This window comes from Ursus arctos, unplaced genomic scaffold (genome assembly GCF_023065955.2).
Source record: "Ursus arctos isolate Adak ecotype North America unplaced genomic scaffold, UrsArc2.0 scaffold_2, whole genome shotgun sequence".
Classification (NCBI taxonomy): Eukaryota; Metazoa; Chordata; class Mammalia; order Carnivora; family Ursidae; genus Ursus; species Ursus arctos.
In genome coordinates this window covers 4,739,912-4,759,864 of record NW_026622874.1, presented here as the reverse complement: position 1 = coordinate 4,759,864, position 19,953 = coordinate 4,739,912, and the positions used below count along the sequence as shown (strand labels likewise).

The 19,953-nt window shown below is 48.5% G+C and overlaps 1 protein-coding gene across 5 annotated transcripts in view; it reads left to right on the top strand.

Moving 5' to 3' along the window:
• Positions 1-19,953, top strand: part of SMYD3 (SET and MYND domain containing 3) — a 684,303-nt gene that overhangs the window by 582,988 nt on the left and 81,362 nt on the right. For all 5 annotated transcript variants that reach the window (XM_026509552.4, XM_044387997.3, XM_057315667.1 and 2 more), the window contains one exon: positions 2,362-2,536. In XM_026509552.4, coding sequence (XP_026365337.1) covers positions 2,362-2,536 — 175 coding nt within the window. The remainder of the gene's footprint in view (positions 1-2,361; positions 2,537-19,953) is intronic.

Here is a 19,953-nt window from a genome sequence, read left to right as displayed (position 1 = left end):
GATGTTTGCCTTGTTTGCCAGGAGACAGTTGCCAGTGTTGCGAAGGGAAATTGGCCTGCGGTCCCTTGCGGCTTGCTGGGGGTAAAGTAGATGTGTTCCTATCAGTGGCTGCAGGATATCACATCTGGTTTTTATTTCTAAGGCTTGTCACCTCAAACCTCTTTCAGATGAGCTGGAGCATATATAAATGAGTAGGCGAATTGTCATGGAGGTCAAACAACACCATGTTAAAGTAAGGCGCAAAGTCTTGCCACAGAAATGTCTAGCGTTGTATAAGAGTCATTCCTCCTGACAGTTCATCAAATATCTAATCCTGGAATGAAAAGCCACAGAGGTTAGCCCGGCAGTCTGTTACAAACTCAGTCCGTTGCCTGAGATACTGCTCCCCCCAACCTGTGGGGATCCATTCGGCACACTTTATCCATACGCGTCAGATGAATACAAAAGAAGTCACCGACTCACTTTTCTTCCATAAACGCACCTCGCCCGAGACCAGAGTCAACTCCTCAGAGACGGGACTCACCCTAAAATTACAGAGTGTAGTATGCAAGAGGTGTGAAGTAAAGGCGCTCGGCCGCGCACTGTGGTGCTTGCAAATCTAACCAAGGAAGTCATGCCTTGGGGGTAAGGTGCTGTGCCTGCAGGGGGGCCCCCCGAAAAGAAGCACACATTGCCCGTGAGGGTTCATAAAGACGTTAGTCCTCACTCCCACAAGCGACTTGACTGGATTATTACAAGTGTTGGCTAGCATTCTGGAAGGCAGCAGCGCCTGTGGCAGGGAAGTTAGGAGGGGTGGATGTTGAGGGGGCGGGGAGTGCGGGATAAAGGGGCGCTGGAGCGCACTGTCAGTTCAGGGCAGGGTGTGCCATGTAGGGGACCGGTGGAGGGCGGAGGGGGCTTTGGTGGGGGCACACTGATCGGGAAGAGACTGGGTTGTATGGTGGTGGCGAGGGGTGTGGGTAGATGGGGGTTCAGTGCACTGGACCACTTTCCTATGCCTAGTTGCCATCAGAGGTCACGTGGCTTTCAGCGCTCCAAGGACATCCTCAGAGCCGCGGATCTGACCAATGACAGAAGTAGCTCAGATTGAAATCCCGTTTCGGCTCCAGCCGAAGGCTCTGCCATTTCTGCTGCACCTGAAATCTGCAGCCCTTTTCGCTCTCGTGGAGCCCATGCGCCGGCTCGTGGGGCTCATGAAAGCAGGGGGCAGGGGGAGGGCAGGGAAGGGCAGGGCGCAGGAAGGGAAGTGTGCACGCCCAGGTGCCCGCACTCTAGCCTTCAGCTGTGCGCGGGGATGTTCACCGGGGGGGATTCAGGGCCCGCTCCACGCTCCGTACAGCGCGTCTGCAGTCCTCCCACTGCCTCCGTAAGAGCGGTTTTAAAAAAGGGCCAGCACACCAAGACTGCACGAGAGGAAGTTACGGACTCACGGTGCATCCGAGACTCAGAGTTGCTCAGAAGTGGGTGCGGGGTCTTCTCCCTGTGTTTTTGTTTTTGTTTTTGTTTTGAGATTTATTTATTTGAGAGAGAGAATCAACAGCCGACTGCATGCGGAACATGGAGCTCGGAGCCCGTCACGGGGCTCAATCTCAGGACCCTGACGTCATGACCTGAGCCCAAGTCCAGGCTCAGACACTTAACCAGCTCTGCCCCCAGACACCCCCTCTGCCCTTTTTAAAGCACCCTTTCCTTCTGCCTGCAGCTAGTGCATGAGCCATGTTCTTCATCTTTTACTTTGGGGGCTCAAAATAAGAATGCCTTTTTTTTTGGTTAAGTACAGGCTTGGATCCCTTTTGCTTTTTAATAAAAACACTTCAACATGAGACCCAGTGGAGATGTATTTTTAAGTTGCTTCCCTCATACGTGTCTGTGGGTTGTGTCCCTGGCTTCCTGTACACCCGAGGTTCGTATGACACAGGCCAAAATGAGCTCCTTTTAAAAATGGAACCCATCCGAAGCTTCTCGCACTTCAGATCAGCTTTGTGACAGAAGCTAACACAGTACATAATTTAAACTGACCCCATCGGGAGTTCAGTTTAATACATGGCTGCATTATTTCATGACGGGCTTGAAAGAGAATCCATAGAGGAGTAAGAAGAAAGAGGGGTTCTTCGGAAAGCTTAATCCCCCAAAGTATAGGCTCGGCTGGAAGACGGTTTGTTGATGTAAACAGAATTTGCTTCTCCGAGATGCCACTTACCCGTTTTTGTTTCTCAAGTGTGTTTTCAGGCAGCTCGTCTGTGTTAAATAACGGGCTCTTCCTTCCCTCCCGTGCCTCGGAGCTCTCCAGCCTTGTAGAGAATCTCATTTCACTTGTGTTCTTGGGGAAGACAATGACTCCTTAACTACGGGTAATCACAGAGTGGGAACAGGTGCTGGCCACGTGCCAGGCGGTCATCAGCGGCAACGCGGAGCGCCTCCCCGACATCAACATCTACCAGCTGAAGGTGCTCGACTGCGCCATGGACGCTTGCATCAACCTCGGGCTGCTGGAGGAGGCCTTGTTCTATGGGATCCGGACCATGGAGCCGTACAGGTGAGTCCCAGGGCCAGAGGCGAGGCTGCGGGGTCTTCTCTGGGCCGGAGGACGGATGTCCCGAAGTTGCTCTGGTTGCCACTTTTACTGAGTGTCCCCATTTTGTTCGTCAGTCCTGAGGTTCCTGTCGCCTGTCAGGCCCTGGGGGAGTGCGGAGACTAAGGAGACGCTGTCTCTGTGGAGCCAGGGATTCCAGGGTGCTGTGCTGCTTGCGGCGGCAGGACGGGGGCAGAGTGGGGGGGGGGGAGGTCAGCCACCAGGGCCCCCATAGCTCATCTCCAGCTTGGGGGGGTGCTGGGTCATTCGCCTCTGCGGACCCAGGTGAGGACGGCCCGTCTGGGGCCCTCCGTCTGGCTGACTGATGATGGCCTCTTGCATTTGTCAAGGCATTATGGTTCTGGGGTGTCTTCACTCAAATAAGTGACCCCATAACCTTATACCTCTGACCCATGAGGGAGAGCGGGGAGACACCCGGGCTCAAATGTGTCAGGGAGTCAGGTGAAAGCGGTTGCTAATTATTTCTTGACTGACCACAGCTCCTTCAGCCCAGGGATGTGTTGTCCCGGATGCTTTTGTAATTCTCAGGAGCTTTGGCAGCGCTGAAGTCTGGTGCCGCGGGTAGGGCCCCGGGTTTGCGGGGGGCCAAGAACATGAGTTTGGAAGTCGAGACAGACCAGTCTCAGGGAAAGGGCATAGAGGCCCTCATACCATCCACTGAGGTTGGAGGAACCATCGCCAGCACAGGACAAGGTCACTCACGGCTGTGAAGGTGCCCTGAAGCCTAGGGAGTAGGGGGGCAGCAGGGAGAGGTCCCTGAGAGCAGAGGCACCATTCTGGGTGGCACTGAAGACCATACAGACACGATGTCAGCCCTGAGGGGCTAAGCAGAGGGACAGCCCAGCTCTCAACCTACCCCGTGTGGGCAACAAGCCGGGGAGGGGCTCTAAGCAAAGGAGAGGGGCAGGGTCTGGGGTCCTGCCTGTCCCCACTTGAGGACATGCCTCAGGAGATAATGGAGAGGGCAAGTTACCAGGTCAATGTGGGGAGAATAGAAGTGAGTCCAGGATCTCGGATATCCATGCAGGCGAAGGTAGGAGGCGGGCAGTGAGATACGGCGTCAGGAAGGCAGGCCGGGGCCGGGAGCACGGTGCAGGCAGAGAGGAGCCTAAGGACCCCACCAGCTGGGTGGGCAACAGGGGTGTGCAGGCCAGCTATGGCCCCAGGCCCCACAGGGCCCCAAGGGTGTTTCCAGAACTTCCGAAGGTGGCTTCTTCCACTGCCTGTGGTCGAACAGCTCTGGAATCCAGACTATGAGTCAGCTCACATCAAATGTGCGAGCGATTGCCTTCGGGGCTGAGACTAGACTTTCCCATGAGCGTGAAATGTCTGTTCAGGATGATGAATCTTGTGGGTTTTCAGAAAATATGAACCGAGCACAAAGAGATAAGGCTTCGTTCTCTGAGCCTTGGTGTTGCAATGAGAGGCGGGTCTAGGACGGTTGGTGTCACCTCTCTGAACTCCAGGGCTGCGTCTCGGGAAGCCAAACCACAGGCCAAGCGGATGGACCGCAGCCAGGAGACGCAGGCCGGGCAAATTCTCCTTCCTGCACCCCCTCCTCCCCACCGCAGACCCTCGCCCCTCACTCGGGCTAGGGCTGGACCTGCTCCTGCTCCTACTGTCCCATCCCCCACCCTGTACCCCCACTCCAGACTGCCCTCTAGGCCACTCTGAGCACAGACACTCGACGTTGGTCCCCCACCTCGACGGTGCTGCTTCCACACACAATTTTGAATCCTCTCCCCACACCTGTCACGGCTTCTCTGAAGGACTAATTTACCCCTTCATTAACTGTCTTGAGTCAAATAGGCCCTTCTTGTCAGTGAGGCCACGTCCACCAGAATAGACTCCCTATGGTTTGGAAGACCTCTGCTTATATAGTCCCTGGTGTTTGGTAGGTCACAGTTTCCCTGCAAGGGTGCACTCTGTGCTTACGCCGGGTGACGGATTTCCAAGCCTCCCTCAGTTTCTCTTCCCCGGAGCTAGTGAAGAAGTTGCCCCGCAGTGGTCTGTGTTTCCAGAAATCCCGTCTGCATTGATTGACCCACTTCACACGAGTGGGATCTGAATGGTTCACTTGGCCACAGTGTTTACTGTGGGGGAAGGGACCCAGCACCGACTGAGCAGTGAGACGGTGGACTGCGGCGGACTTGGCCTTTCTTGCCTTTAGCTCAGCAAAGGTGAAAACCAGGAACAAGTGCGTCAGTGCTCTGCAAGCCCTTTAATGATCTGAACATGCGAGGCAGGGATCCGCAAGCTTGTGGCGATTTCCACCCCCCGCCCACGTGTGCGTGAGGGAGTCTACACTGGGCTGTCAACCAACGACTCAGCCTCCCCACCAATGCGCCAGGTGGGCCTTCGGGTCTCCTTTAGCGAAGGACACGGGCAGCTAGCACAGTGTGAGTTACTGAGAGGTGACGGGCCTGCCACCTGCGGTACCAGTTTTACAATGTTAATATACTGTTCGCAACAGCCAGATTGAGGTCAAGACTCTAGGGATGATTTTCTCCCTCGTGACCTTGGCTGAATTTTGACTACTGACCTTAAAGGAGAAAGTGTCCACGTTCTGTTTTTATCTGAATCCCTGCATTGCCCTCAGCTCCCTTCTTTCTGGTCTTTCATTTATTTTGACTTGAAAGAAGTTAAGCTCCCTTTATGATGTAACACAGTATTAAGATCTTTATGTTTCATGGGGCTCCTGGGTGGCTCAGTTGGTGAAGCACTTGCCTTCAGCTCAGGTCATGATCTCAAGGTCCTGGGATCGAGTCCCGCATCAGGCTCCCTGCTCAGCCTGCTTCTCCGTCTCCCTCTGCCCTTTCCCCCTGCTCATGCTTTCTCTCTCCCCCTTTTTCTCCCTTTCTCTTTCTTTCTCTCAAAAAAACAAAATCTTTTAAAAAAATCTGTTTCATAAAATAAGTTGGCATTAATTCACACACAACAAAATTTATCATCTTTAGCTCCTACTGTGTCTTCTGAGAGTATCTGTGATTATATATGCATGGTCTTCTGTCCTGTAGCATTATGAATATTAAGCAGAAAGACAGCATTTTTAAAGGTATTTCATTAATTTTCATTAAAAAATGTACTTAAATCTTAACCCCAAGATGGATTGAGTTGCAGAAGTTAGTATGCCAGTGGTAATTTAGAGCTTGGGAAGCATTTTCCTGTTGACGAAGGCATTAAGGATCGTGGTGTTCTCACCAGACTAGCCCTTGAAACTCTGCTCAGCCCCTTATATCACAGGTGTATGCTACACATTTGTGTAAAAATAAAAAGAAACATAAAAACAAAATTGAATATAGGTTTAAACTTTATGTTGAATATAAAATCAAACTTGATTTTATTTAGGACCCAGAGAAAGTTCTAGAGAAACAAGCTTGTTAAGGCTTTGAGGAGGACTTTCGGTCTATCCACAAGTGTTCTGGTAACGTAACTTTTGGTTTAAGAATAGCATAGACTTCTAGGAAAGGACGTTTCCAAAAGAACACAAATAAAAATCACCCTCCTCTTTCAAGCTCCTGTTCCACTCCCTAAAGAGAACCATGGTAAGTTTCTTTCCTGAAGTTTTCAGTGTGGGTACATAAACTTCCGTTTGTAACACACTTGCATAATTATTTAATGCCCTGTTCTTCTTGTCTTTTCCCAGTGGATCTCACATGCTCAGAGACTCATATTCCCTCACTCTCACTTCTTCTCTCCTCAAAACTGCTCACTTGGACTCTTTTCCTCCCTCTCCTTTCTGTCTCTCCTCTTCTTGTCTTTCTTGTGGAGAGACTCAGTCTCGCCCTCATCGGCTAGATGTGCCCAGTAAGTTGGTGGGTGGGGAAGGAGGAAGGGAAGGAGAAGCCAAGAGTGGGCAGAGGAAAGAAAATTCCCTGTTCCGGAGCTGGCTATTTTCACTTTACTACAAAGCTTGGACATCTCTGTAGGTGCTGAGCAGCTCCTGAATGTCCACCTCATTCTTTTGAACAGATCTCTAGAATTTCATCTTAGGAATGTACCATAACCTGTAGGCTAGTCCCTCCTGTTTCCATTTCTGTTTACTGTATCAAGAAATACTGCCATTAACATTCCCGTATTGGAATCTTTGTGTACTGATGGGACCAAATAGGGCAAATCCATGTAATAAATTCCTAAATGCTAACTCGCTGCATGAAAAGGTATGTTCGATTTTAGCTGGAGATAACAACCCCCACACTGTGTCCACCATCCACCAAGATGTCACTTTCCTCAAAAGCATTGAGAACCGGTGACCTGATGTTTATTATATCTGATCTGAATTCATTTCAAAATAGAGAAGGGTCTTCCCCTTTTCCTTGATCAAAGCCTGCTCTTACAGGGTCCTATTTGCTGGTATTGACCTACAACACAGTATTTTGTGGTGGCGGGAAGGGCATTTTTGTGAGTGTCCTGGGAAAGAGCAGAACATGAACCGTGAAGGGACTTGAACAGGTGGGCACAGATCAGCGACTGGGAGCGGCGTGACGCCCCCTTGTGGATTGAGAAGTGTGATCTCGGCTCACGTGGGGTCTGGTGCTTTGTTGGGAGCAGTCGTGGCCAAGTGGAAGGGGTCTGGCAGTCTGCACACATGACCTGTTTCCCAGCGAGGTGTTTGGGACTCCAAGACCTCCAGGGATCACACAGCAGCCCTGCTGCTTTCATATTGCCAGCCATTCTTGAACTTAACCCCTCTGAAGCTTTGACGGATAGGTTGATAAAGTGTAAGGTTCCATCACAGCTCATCACAGTGCCCACCACTGCTGTTTGCAGACTGGCTCCTTCTGAAGACCTGCAATTGCTCTTTCGAGGGTTTTTGCCATTGATCGATAGGATGTGGTGGTCCGGGACCCAGCTGAGCGTGCAGGGGCCGTGTGGACCCAGGAGAGCGCCGCACGCAGTCACTCACCAGGTGCTTACCTGGGCCTGGCTGTGCCCTGCCCTTATCTCTGCGCCGCACGGATGATGTTAGGTTGCCATGTGACAATGCTTGTGTCTGCGTACCCGTCACTGAAGCTCACTCCCAGATGGCAGGGACCTTGGCCGGGGTATCTCGGGTGGAATGGGACCCAGAGAACACACTGGAACCAGGTCTCTACCCAGGAGGGGACCTGAGTGCTTGCACTCCGTACAGTGTTCTGGTCACTTCCCTTGCTGGCCACCTGTTTTCCGTGGTGAGATTTACAGAATTGTCTCCCACAGCAAGTGAACAAATGTTTTATTCTCTGCCCATGGATGTGGACAGTAATCGTTTGGCCACTTAATCATTTTTTTCCACAGTGTAATTTTCCATCAAAGTCTCTTTGGCCAGATTTTGAGCTGTGTGTTTGTGTAAAATACTGAGTTACCTGATAGACCTACCTAGGGCCTCTTTTCCTTTGTTATCAATTTTCTAAGACTGGTTTCTTAGCCAAGGCCCCATCTGGACACTGGGGGCGGTGATCGCCTGGGCCACAGTAGACAACCCGGTCCCTCAAGGCCCAAGCAATTTTCATTTAAACCTTTTAATATCAGGTCTTTTAATTCAGTTCCCAAGGGCTCTCTTACTTTAGAGTCTAGAAATCAAATGAAGGAAACATGGAGACGGAAAAGGAGAGAGGAGAAGGGGGGGCCAGCAATAGCGACAATCTCCACATGCAGTTGATTACGTGTTGGTTAAACCACTGGCTTGCACGCACACCTGATTTCCTGTGTTCCACAGGGATCGATGATCTGCAGCTAACACGAGGCTGTTGCTGGGGGTAAAGGAGAGCATCATGGGCAGTTTCTTAGACTGGACTTTTCTAGGGGAAGTGGAGAAATGAACCTCTCTCTCCTGCAGTGATCCACTCCCCTGAAAGGGCCCTGTTGCCCTGCAGGCCTAGCCACCGTGCTCAACACGCCACTTGCAGGTTTGGGCCAAGACGTAGTATTGGCCAGCTGTGCCAGGTGGATCCAGCCCTGAACCCACGAGCTGTGTGGGAGTGACCCAGCTTTGTGGTCTTAGTTCTAGAAGAGGAGTCCAAGAGCCTGAGCACTGGTGTAAAGCTCTGACCCTCCGGCCCCTCTGACAAAGAGGAGGCAGGTGGCTTTGGCCTCGCTCACTGTCCTGAATCCAGCAGCTCTTGGGCTCATGGTTGCCACCCCAGGCCTCGGCACTTGAACAAGTGTTCTGGATTCTGACAGAGCTCTGGGGGACGGCAGACAGGCTTGGGACGTCTGGCAGCTTCACAGACCAAGCCCTAATCCAACTTGGCTGTTTCCCACCTGACTTAAGGCTGACACAGAATGATGGGGCGCTGCTGATACACGTACAACCCTGACTGGGGAGGGGAGAGGGGACCCACCCGTCGCCTCCAACATGCTGCGTGGGCAGAACATGTATCCAGCCTGTGCTTTCTGTCAGCTTCTGGCCACCGATTTCCACACTGTCTCCCCTGGCTACTGGAGGCCCACTCACTACCTGACCATCTTTCTGAGGCCCTACATACCCTTGCTTTATTTTGGATCCTAGTTTAGAAATCCTGTACTGAACTTGTTTCCACCAACTGCTCCTATGTCATGAGTATTATTAGATCGCTGTATTGTCCACGACCGCTTTCTTCTCAGATGAAAATATGAAGAAGCTGTTGGTTTTTCCTCCTCCCCCGTGTGAGTAGGCTGTGCACTTGTCCTCCCACCTGTCTGTGTGGACGCTTCCACACCGACACCAGTGGGGGGCGGCCTGGAGGAAATCCGACATCTGTAGGAACCTCCACCCTCCCTGTTGCCAAGAGGTGGAAGATGGCCTTTTAGTCATCCTGGTAGTAGGAGACAGGCTGGGATGTCATTTGGACTACAAATGGTTACCTGTCTTCCACACCTGATGGACAGCTCACTATGTGGCCTTCTGGAGGCACAGGTTCATTTGAACGGGGACATCTCAAGTTTCTGGTTCAGGCACGTAGTCATTCTTTCAGCAAAAGCAGTTACTGAGACCCGCTGCGTGCACTGTGGTAACTATTGGCGAACAATACAGACCAAACAAAGCAGAGTCCTGACTCTGGTGGAGTTTATAGGCAGTCCTCAGTAGCCAGCTGTGTGTCACATAATGGGTCTTTCCAGAAAGCCAGGCATTTTGAGAACCTAAGGAGGAATTCTTGAGCCAAATCAAGGCAGGCCTCAGGTGACAAGTTTGAATGAGGTTTTAACAGTGCTGGAGTAGGAGTCCCTTCAGTGGATCTTGGCGTCCCTTGTGTCTCTTGGCGTTTACCTATTGATTTCAAAATTCCGTTGACCATTCTTCTGTGTCAAAGTCTCCCGTAGAGGAGTCAGTATCTCTGGTTTTGGGGATCCCTCTCTCCCGTGTTCTCCAAGCTAACATCCCCACTTAGCTCCGCCATGTCATACTCCAGCCAAACCTGGCTGTGTTGGTTTGCCTGGGCTCCCGTAACAAAATACCACAGACTGGGTGGCTTAACAACAGAAATTTGTTTTCTCTGTTCTGAAGGCTGGAAGTCCACGTTCAGGGAGCCAGCAGGTGTGGTTTCTTGTGAGGCCTCTCTCGTTGGCTCGAAGATGGCCATCTTCTTTCTGTCTTCACATGGTCCCTCCTCTGCCCACATGTAGCCCTGGTGTCCCTGTGGATCCAGACTTCCTCTTCTTTTAAGACACCAGTCATGTTGGATTAGAGCCCACCCCCAAGGCCTTATTTAACTTAATCACCTCTTCAAAGGTCACATCTCCAAATACACAATCTGAGGTACTGGGGGTTTGGGCTTTCCCATAGGAATTTTGGAGGGACACAGTTCAGCTCCTAACACTGACTGTATCCAGCTCGGCTACTGCCTCCTGATTCTCCGTCCCTGAAGAATACCAGTTCCAAGGATCATTCCCCCTACACTTAGTTTCTGTGTATCTGGACCTACTGGAAGTCACTGTCTGGCTTGGAAAAGGCATTTCTTATGTCCAGAGCTTCCAGTTGAGTCCAGGAGCTCTGAGGGTCCCCAGCAGCCAGTGCTGGTATGCTTGGGACTCTAGGAGTGACTAGGATGAACCTCCAGACTCCGCTCATGACCAGCCCAGTACTAGTAGGAGTGGTGGGTACCAGCTGGTCACCAGAGGATGCCTTCTCCCAGAACCCAGCACTCCAGTGGACACTGATGGGGGAATGTAATACTTTGACATGACCATTTTCTCATGCCACTCTTTTGACACAGCCTTAAAATCAAATGCTTAAGCTCTTATCTACCTTTATTATAAAATAATGTATAAAGCAGAGGTTCTTTCCTTAGAGATAATCCGCCTAGGACACTTCGTTTCTTCACACCCATCCAAAACTGACTGGGTAGGTTAGGTATATTAACAAAAAGTGTACATAGATATTCAGGGGCATTTCTGGGCACTCTGGGACCATGTGGGTGCTGGTGTTAAGAAAGCCTGTAGAACAGGTTAGGTGGCTGGATACATTCTGACCTGGGTGATCTGTAACATGACGCTACTTGCATTTTCCACTAGATCTTCCCTTACTCCCCATCCTTACTTGGAGCAAGGATATCAATTCTTGCTCCAGAACCCAACATCCATGATTCATCCCTATCCATTGCTACAATCTTCTCTGCCTTTTGGGCCCCCAGGGTAGGCCAAGACCCAAGAAGCCTATAACTTTCCTCTGTCGTCCTCGGAGAGTAAATATCAGAACTTCTCATTTCAAATCAGGACCAATAATCCTGCATGACTACCACCTTCCGTTGGACTTGAACCCAGGCCAACAACTAGACCAGGGTGGGTTGTAGTTACCCTCGTACATAAATGTACATGTACTGGTAGTGTCTCTGAACAGAACTCCCTGTCCACACCACTTCAGTCTAGTTCATCTGACCAGAAAAATGTGTCCTGTCTCCGTGGACTACCCAGCCACCCAGCTGCCAACTTGGCTACCTGCTTGGACTTCTGTTTTGAATTGCATTGTTAAAGGGCCTTCCAGATTCGTATTCACTGATCTGCTGGGAAGTATCTGGGCAGACAGAGGTCCAAGATCTAGTAAGTAGTTTCCTGATCAGCCCCGGGTTCTAGAGGAATCACCCCAGTGGCCGTGCGATCCGACTCAACTTGTAGTCTGTATGTATTACAGACCTCTGCTGGAAGTTGAAGGATAGACCCCCGCCCCCAGGTCTCTTTAAAGTGATTGGAAGTCCTCAGATCTTTATTTTAAAGCAATGCGTAAAATATCCATCTGACGCCACTTTTTTCCATCTGCCCTTCACCAAATCTTGCTCCTTCCCAAGCTCCAAGCCTCTCCTTTATCACTCAAGCTCCAGTCCAGGACCCTGTCCTGAGAGGATGCCAGACTCTTCAGGACAGCAGGACTCATTCTAGCACTTAGCCTCCCGGGAAAGGTATAGACCAGGAGAAGAGCCACTAGCACCTGCCACCACCTTTAGATAACTCCCCACTTAAAACTTTTCTCCAAGCAAACCTAAAGGGCCCCAAGCCGTGTGCCCCCGCCTTGGTGGCCATGTCCCAGAAAACAAAAGTTCCCACCTGTAGCTTTCACCCAGTCCGCAGATGCTTATGCTCCATAAAAGTCTTCCTTTTCCTCAACTCTGATGCTTCAAGTACTGATTCCAGGGTCTGCGTTCAAACCCCTCTGGGCCTGTCCTCTGAGGTCATGCTCATTCTGGCTCACATACTGTCTCTGTGCCCATTGCAGCCCCCCACCCCCCGCTTCCCATTCCATGGGGGAACAAGAATGCTAATTCCTCTTTGCTCAAAAATCCCACAGCGATGGACCAACCCCGTCCATTCCCACGCCGACGCCTACCTTGACTCTTGAGACCCGAGGCTAGGACAGGACACAGGAAATACTTTTCCTCTGTTGCATTTGCCTGATTCCCAGTAAACAGCCTCCTTGTGAGGCCAGATGAAAGCCATAGTCCACCCCTGGGGCTTGGTCACCTGCACAGGAAAACATTCAGTCTTCTGTGATCATCAGTGTCTACGAACAGCATGGGCTTTGAGAAGTGACCTGTGGTCTTCCTACTTAGGAAAACATTTCCAAAATAAAACATTTCCCGTGGGGTTCACTTTTTTTTCTTTTGAACTTTCACAAGCCACCACTGAGTTCCTTGACTCTCCTGACAGAAAATCTTCAGTTTCTTATTACAACAAATTGTAGCCTAAGCGGTAGGATATCCAGTCCTAGGGAATCTTTTGGGATGCGTTGAATTTCTCCTGTTGAATCAATCTCTTGCTTGGCTGCCCCTGCAGCTACAGAACTGCTCTTTTTCTTTTTCTCAGCTCTTGGAAGAGAAAGTAGAAAAAAAAATCCCATTTTCCCCTGTAGGGAGCCAACAGAAAATCAGGTGGGTCTAAGAAGTGGGAAATGGTGGATGGCACTTTGAAAAGCTGAAAGAGAATGGACTAAAATCAGTTTAAATTTCACATAAAGTACAGGTTCTGTGCTTAAAAAACAAATGGATCAGCACACACAAGTGCTATTTATCTGTGTGTTTTAAGGGAATCCCATGCTGAGTTTTCAGAAATTCTCCAGGGACAGATGAATGAACCCCAAATGGTAGGCAGAACCGTTTCGCCAACTGTCATAAATCCGATCACTAATAGCGAATGGTGATGGCATTTGTGAAGAACGTAAGAGATCCTCGAAGGAAATGAAAGATGGGGAGTAAGTGCCCCCCCAAATGATAGTTCCTAGTGCTTGAGATAGCCAGATTGTTCTGAGCGTGACAGATATTCTTTGGGTTAGGTGACACACAGAGCTCTTGAGCTCGTGACCGCGGACTGGCTGGAAAATATAGTATTCTTATGGCCACATATGTTCAAGGAAGGTGGCTCCCACTGGGTTCTAGTGTGGGGACAGCGGGCTCCTGCCCCTCAACAGGCAGAGGGCAGGGGGCCTGGGGACAGTGGGGGGAGGGGGTGCAGACAGCGCCCGCTCTGCCTAGACGCGATAGATGATGGAGATCTCCTGCCGCACAAAGGGCCCGATCTTACTATCCCGCTGTCCTTCGGAGTTAAAGAGGAGCAGGTCTGCTTTCACTTGTAATGGCAATATCACCGTAATACCCTCCAAAGTAAGATAAATTGGGTCCAACAATCGTAAAAGCATCTGCCAGCCATTCGTTAGCAGCATCTTCTGAGAGGAATAGGTGAAAGGACTTTAAGAACTCTCCTCTACCTTTCAACTCCCTTCAACTGAAAAGGAATTGCTATTATTTATTCAGAGCCTCGGTAGACCAGGCAGCTCGCTTGTTCTAATCTTCACGGCCACGGTGCGGAGGGTGTTAGCCTGGGGTCCTTGCTGCGTGAGGAGGCGGGGGATGAGGCCCACGTGACTTGCCCACCCCACGGCAGAGCTAGACTTCGAACTCACGCCTCACGTTCATTTATTTTTGTCGTATTTACAAAAAGGGCATTGGAGTCAGCTTGAACCCAGATTTGCTTGGTTACCAGGGTCCAGACCGTTACTCCCCTATAGAGTCTTTCCGACGACACCACCTACCTTCCTACTTCCTGAATCAGTCAAGATGGTTTTTGTTGCAAGTGACAGAAATCCACGTCGGACTGCCCGGCCAAAGAAGGGAGTTTGTTGCCCCTGTGGCTGCCTAGCCAGGGACACATGTGGTGTGACAGAATTCAGGGGTACACTCTGGGTCATCAGATTGGTCTGTCTCTCTCAGTCCTTCTGTCCTCTTGCACAGCATGACAGCCCCAGCCTGATTCTTCTGGCTCTGTGACAAAAGAAAAGGCCTGTTCCTGCTAGCTCTCAATTTGAAAGTATGTATTTGGGGTGGCCTTCTGTGGCATCTTTGGATCTCCTGTCCACCGGTAGCCCCTACCAATAGCATGGGTTTTGTCGGGGATTGAAGTTGTTCAAAAGCTTGGTGGGTGCATGGATGATGACAGGGCAGTAGAACAGATGTCTGCTGTGCTATTTCACTAAGCGGCAAGTGAAAATGCCAGAAAGAAGACTCAAAGGTGGTAAAGAGAATCCAAAAAGAAAGCAGCAAGCCCTGCATGGTCAAAGCTCTATGTTGGGAATGAAGCTCTGTAAGAGTGGGCTTCTAGAATCCCCGAGAGAGCAGCAGGACACAAGCTAGCAGCTTGGGAAGAAGTCTGTGGATGGAAACCCATGGGCTAGTGAGGTTGATTTATACCTTTCAAACAGCTATTTTCTTTTCTTTTTAAGAGATTTTATTTATTTTTCAGAGAGCACAAGCAGGGGGAACGGCCGGCAGAGGGAGAGGGAGAAGCAGGCCCCCCACTGAGCAGGAAGCCCGATGTGGGACTCGACCCCAGGACCCTGGGATCATAACCTGGACCCAAGGCAGACACTTAACCACCTGAGCCTCCCAGGCGTCCCTCAAACAGCTATTTTTCAACAGGAGTCATTAATAAACTGATAGACTGCTTTGGGGAAATATATGATGATAGCCCCCTAAGCTCCTTTTTTTTTTTTTTCTTGGTCCTAAGTCAACATTTTTATCAAAGACTTCATGGGATGAATGGATAGAAGTTGTGTGCCTCAAATTTGTAAGAATTGCAAACCTGAGCGTAACAACGAATGCTTTGGGGGATGAAACTAAACTTCAGAACATCTCCTTAACTAGAAACGTTCAGTCGCTATCAAAAAGATGAACTTAAAACATGTGATTAAAAATTCAATAATGAGCTGGAGAATTTTTCTAGTTCTTTGTAGTGGGTTGTTTCTGGTTGCCCCACTAGTATTAATTCCTCCGTTCTCTTTCTTCATCGAACCTCGGATGTCCTAGCTGTGTAGTGTGTGTGTGACGGGCCACGGGGGAAGTCCACGATCCACTTAAGCTAGAGATCACATTTCCTTGGTCACCTGACCAAAGTCAAGCCCGTTGGAGCCAACGATGGTCCATTCTTGCACTTTTTTTTTTTTTTTGAGATACTAAGAAAGCCGACCTCCCCTTTCCTATTGCTCATAAGTGAGGAAGCATGTGGTCCTAAGTCTCCGGACCTCAGAGAGAGGGAAAGGAAGTCCGATCCAGAAAGCAGAGGTGAGGAATGGAGAGATCTCGATCACTTCATTCAAGTGTGCCTGAAACCGAATTTGCCCCTGTACTGTGTGGTTACGTGAACACAGGCTGATGATTTTCTTTCTTTTTTTGTCAGCCAGTCTGAATTGGATTTCTTGGTTCACATAAAATAAAAAACCCTAAAAAAACTGCTGTATCTGGGGGGCCGTGGGGGGCTAGAGCCGTGCAGTGGCCAAGAAAGCTAATAAAACCTCAGGCTGTGTCGTCGCAAGGATAGTATCAACATCCAGGCATTGGAGGCGTGCATCTGTCGCGGTGTGACTGGAGTTTCTAGATGACAGTGGCCAGGGCGAGAAGAATTTTGTAACCACATGATACGAGAAGTGCTTGATGAGAAATGGAGATGTTTCGTCACAGGGTGAAAAGATTTTGTGAAGGACAAGCAGGTGCGTGATCCGTTTTCAGACATTTGAAGGACTGTCGTGCAGGAGGGAAGTAGACCCCTCATCACAAGAGGAGGAGGGGCTAGGCTGTGGGACCTGGGGTTCGAGGGAGACGCATTTCAGCCGGGGGATTAGGCTGAACAGCTTAGAACCACTCAGGTGCCCATAAATGGACTGTTGAGTTTGGAAGAGTTGTAAGGTCCCCGTCCTCGAAAGTGTTCACACAGTAGGTAGCCATCTGCTGGATTGTTTAGAACGAATTCCTGTATCAGTGGGAGGGTGGTCCGGATGAGCTTCTGAGTTCCAGAACCCTCCAGACGTCTGCAGTTCCAGTCACAAGGTACAGAAACAAACTAGCTCAACTCTGCTCGTCTGTGGCTTCCATAACCATTATGTTCTGCATGACGTGTGCCCTTTCCTTCCTCTGCCTGCTCTGAGACAACATCCAGAGGGACAGTTACAGCTTCGATAGCTTGTCCTTTCTTTTCTGTGACTCTAGGAGGTGGTGGCATAAGCCAAGTGAGGTGCCGATACCTTGCGAAGTGTTACCATACATAGGCGTGGATACAGGCCCCATATATACACACGTGGGTGCATTCATATCTGTTTGAAAGTACGGATTTCTAATCAGCTGCATGGCATTTTTTTAACCGTAATAGTTGCAAGTCTCTAAATAGTAAGAGATTTTTACACTTGAAAAAAGAGATAATGCTAAGTGAAATAAGTCAAGCAGAGAAAGACAATTATCATATGATTTTTCTCATCTATGGAACATAAGAACTAGGAAGATCGGTAGGAGAAGAAAGGGATAAAGAAAGGGGGGTAATCAGAAGGGGGAATGAAGCATGAGAGACTATGGACTCTGAGAAACAAACTGAGGGCTTCAGAGGGGAGCGGGTGGGGAGGGCACGTATTGCATGGTGCACTGGGTGTTATACGCAACTAATGAATCATTGAACTTTACATCAAAAACCAGGGATGTACTGTATGGTGGCTAACATAATATAATAAAAAAATATTTTAAAAAAATCCTAGGTTTCTAGCTTTGCTTGGGAAATTGGAAGTCCTCGTGACAGTGGACCCATGTCCCCAAAGTAGGAGCAGCAGGGCTGGGCAGCAATGACCTTTTTCAACGGTGCTCTGTCAGTGGACGGGACCCCCACTGCTCTGGGCCAGACAAGCTTCCCTAGCCCACCTCCTCTCCATCCCAGTGGGCTTGTAAGTCTGGGCTCCTACGTAAATGCTATGTTTTCCCCTACTAAGCACTCTGCTGGCAGTTACCACACTGGCCTTTGTGAGTAGGAGAGTGTTAAAATGTGGAGACATTCTGCTTCTCTGATGCAAAGAACATACAGGGAGAAAAAGAAGGCAAACACTTCATTCTTGCTGATGAGTTTGCTACGAAAGTATAATGTTTCAGTGTTTTAAATTAATACAAAATGTGGATTGTTCATATTAGAGATGGATGAATGAAACAGAGTCTGCCGACTTATAGGAATATAACATCTGGGAAAACCTAAGTTCCTTTTCTCATTAGTTCCCCTGTTAATCAGTTTCTCATTAATATGCTCAAAGTCAGCTATTCTTCGGGATCTCCAGGGCAAGCATCTGACTCCATTCCTGCTAAGTGATGCTTTCCAAAGTACGTTCCCTGGGGATAATTGTCCCATTGATACAGTAGGAAAAAAGGATCCTCGTCAAATGAGTTCAGGCAAAGCTAGGTTAAATAAAATAGCCTCAGGTCAGTTTGCAGAAGATCCACTACTGATGGCCGGTTCATTAATCTCAGCTCACAAACTCCAGTTCCACAGAAGACCCATTTGTCAGATACGCCAAGTTTACGAGTGGTTGTTTGGCAGCTTTTTCCGAAATGTTCAGTCTGGATCATTGATATGAAAAGTTGCTTTTCTGAACATTAACTAACCTTGAGATGCTTCCTGAGACATCACTAAAAAAATAAAATTCTGTAAGGTTGGCAAAACAGGATTTGGTACTATTTGAAAAATTCCTCTTTGAAATGCAACTTTTCTGTCTCAAGGTTTGGCACTTCATATGTGTTAGGGTTGTTTCAGCTGTATTTGGTTTCTTTTCTGTGCTTTTGAAACATAATTTGCTTTTGGTTTTTAATTTAAGCATTTGTAATGTTCTTTCACCAATTCCTGAATAACTTATTAGCTTTAATTTTGCATTTCGATCAATTTAGAATTTAAATTAGATTTAGATTAATTTAAACCTCTGATATTTGAGGGATGCTTTTGAATTTATGTTTAATTTAAATGTTAATTGCTAGAGATACTAAATTCAGGCTGACAGGCCACCAGAGGAATTGTGGAAAAGAAAAAATGCTTGACATTTTAAACAAAGTTAAAAACGATGTTCAGAAACATCCAGTAGAAACCAGAGTGAGCCCAAACAGTCATTTGTAGAAAATTATCCATTCATGTTAATTTGTTTTACTACCTTCTTCCCGTTTCATATTCTTTCTCCGCTTCCACATTCCTGTCAAAGCTTTGAAACCATTCCTGAAACGAGTCAGAAATCTGGATAGGAAGAAAGCGACAGTTGGTAAATTTATGAAAATCAGCAAAAGAAGTAGTCAACTTGCTCTTTCAGTGAATCGACCTGCTTTCTTTCCAATGCAGTGAAACTGGTTTCTTTGCTGCAGAACTTACCAGAGCTTTTAGCAACCCTACATTTAGGACCTCTGAAGAGGCACTCAGAGGACATTTCCCAAACTCAGACACCCGTAAAAGCCATGAGCTGTTACTTTGATAGCATCTCAGGTGCCTCTGGGCCCTGTGTTTAAAAGTCCCATTAATTAGAGTTTTAAATTCTTTTTTTTTTTTTAAGATTTTATTTATTTATTTGACAGAGAGAGACTGACAGCCAGCGAGAGAGGGAACACAAGCAGGGGGAGTGGGAGAGGAAGAAGCAGGCTCCCAGCGGAGGAGCCTGATGTGGGGCTCGATCCCAGGACTCCGGGATCACGCCCTGAGCCGAAGGCAGACGCTCAACGACTGAGCCACCCAGGTGCCCCTAAATTCTTTTTTTCACCTTGTATCTCATTTTTAAAATAAAAAGCAACAAACTCCTGCTTCACTCCTCCCAACTATCTGGCCTGCTTCTAATCGGCAACTTCTAAAAACCTTTGTTTTCAGCCTTTCTGATAGTATTTTTTTATACCTCTAAATATCTGTTCATTTATGTGTCTTCCATATCAACTACAGAAATTATCCGCTAGCTCTATGAAGATCAAGATCTAGCTTATACTATCCCTTTTATTCTTTTTTTCTTCTTTTGATACTATCACCTTCATCTCCTGTTCCATCAAAAATGATGCTTATTTAATCCTTTTAATGGCTACCCATGAAATGTCAGACAATATCCCGAAATGTCTATTTCTTGTTTCATCCACTTTATCGGCTGTGTCCCTAGATTTCGCACTATATTAGAGATTTAGTTGCTTTCATTCTTTTTTTTTTTTAAGATTTTATTTATTTATTCAACAGAGATAGAGACAGCCAGCGAGAGAGGGAACACAAGCAGGGGGAGTGGGAGAGGAAGAAGCAGGCTCATAGCGGAGGAGCCTGATGTGGGGCTCGATCCCATAATGCCGGGATCACGCCCTGAGCCGAAGGCAGACGCTGAACCGCTGTGCCACCCAGGCGCCCCTACTTTCATTCTTGATGGAGAATGAGAATATAAAATTCTTAGTTCAAAATCATGTTCAATGACCATTTTAGGAGACTGTTTCCCCTGTCTTCTGAGATCTGTTATTTCTGGTGTGAGTTGGATTGGGGATCCTGTGTTCATCACCCATTTTACTAAGTTTTCCGGCTCTGCCCTTTGATGTTCTGAAAGTTCACACCGATGTATCTAGGCATAGGTGTTTTTTCATTGATGCTAGACCCTTTCGTTTTAAGGACTCTTGTCTCCC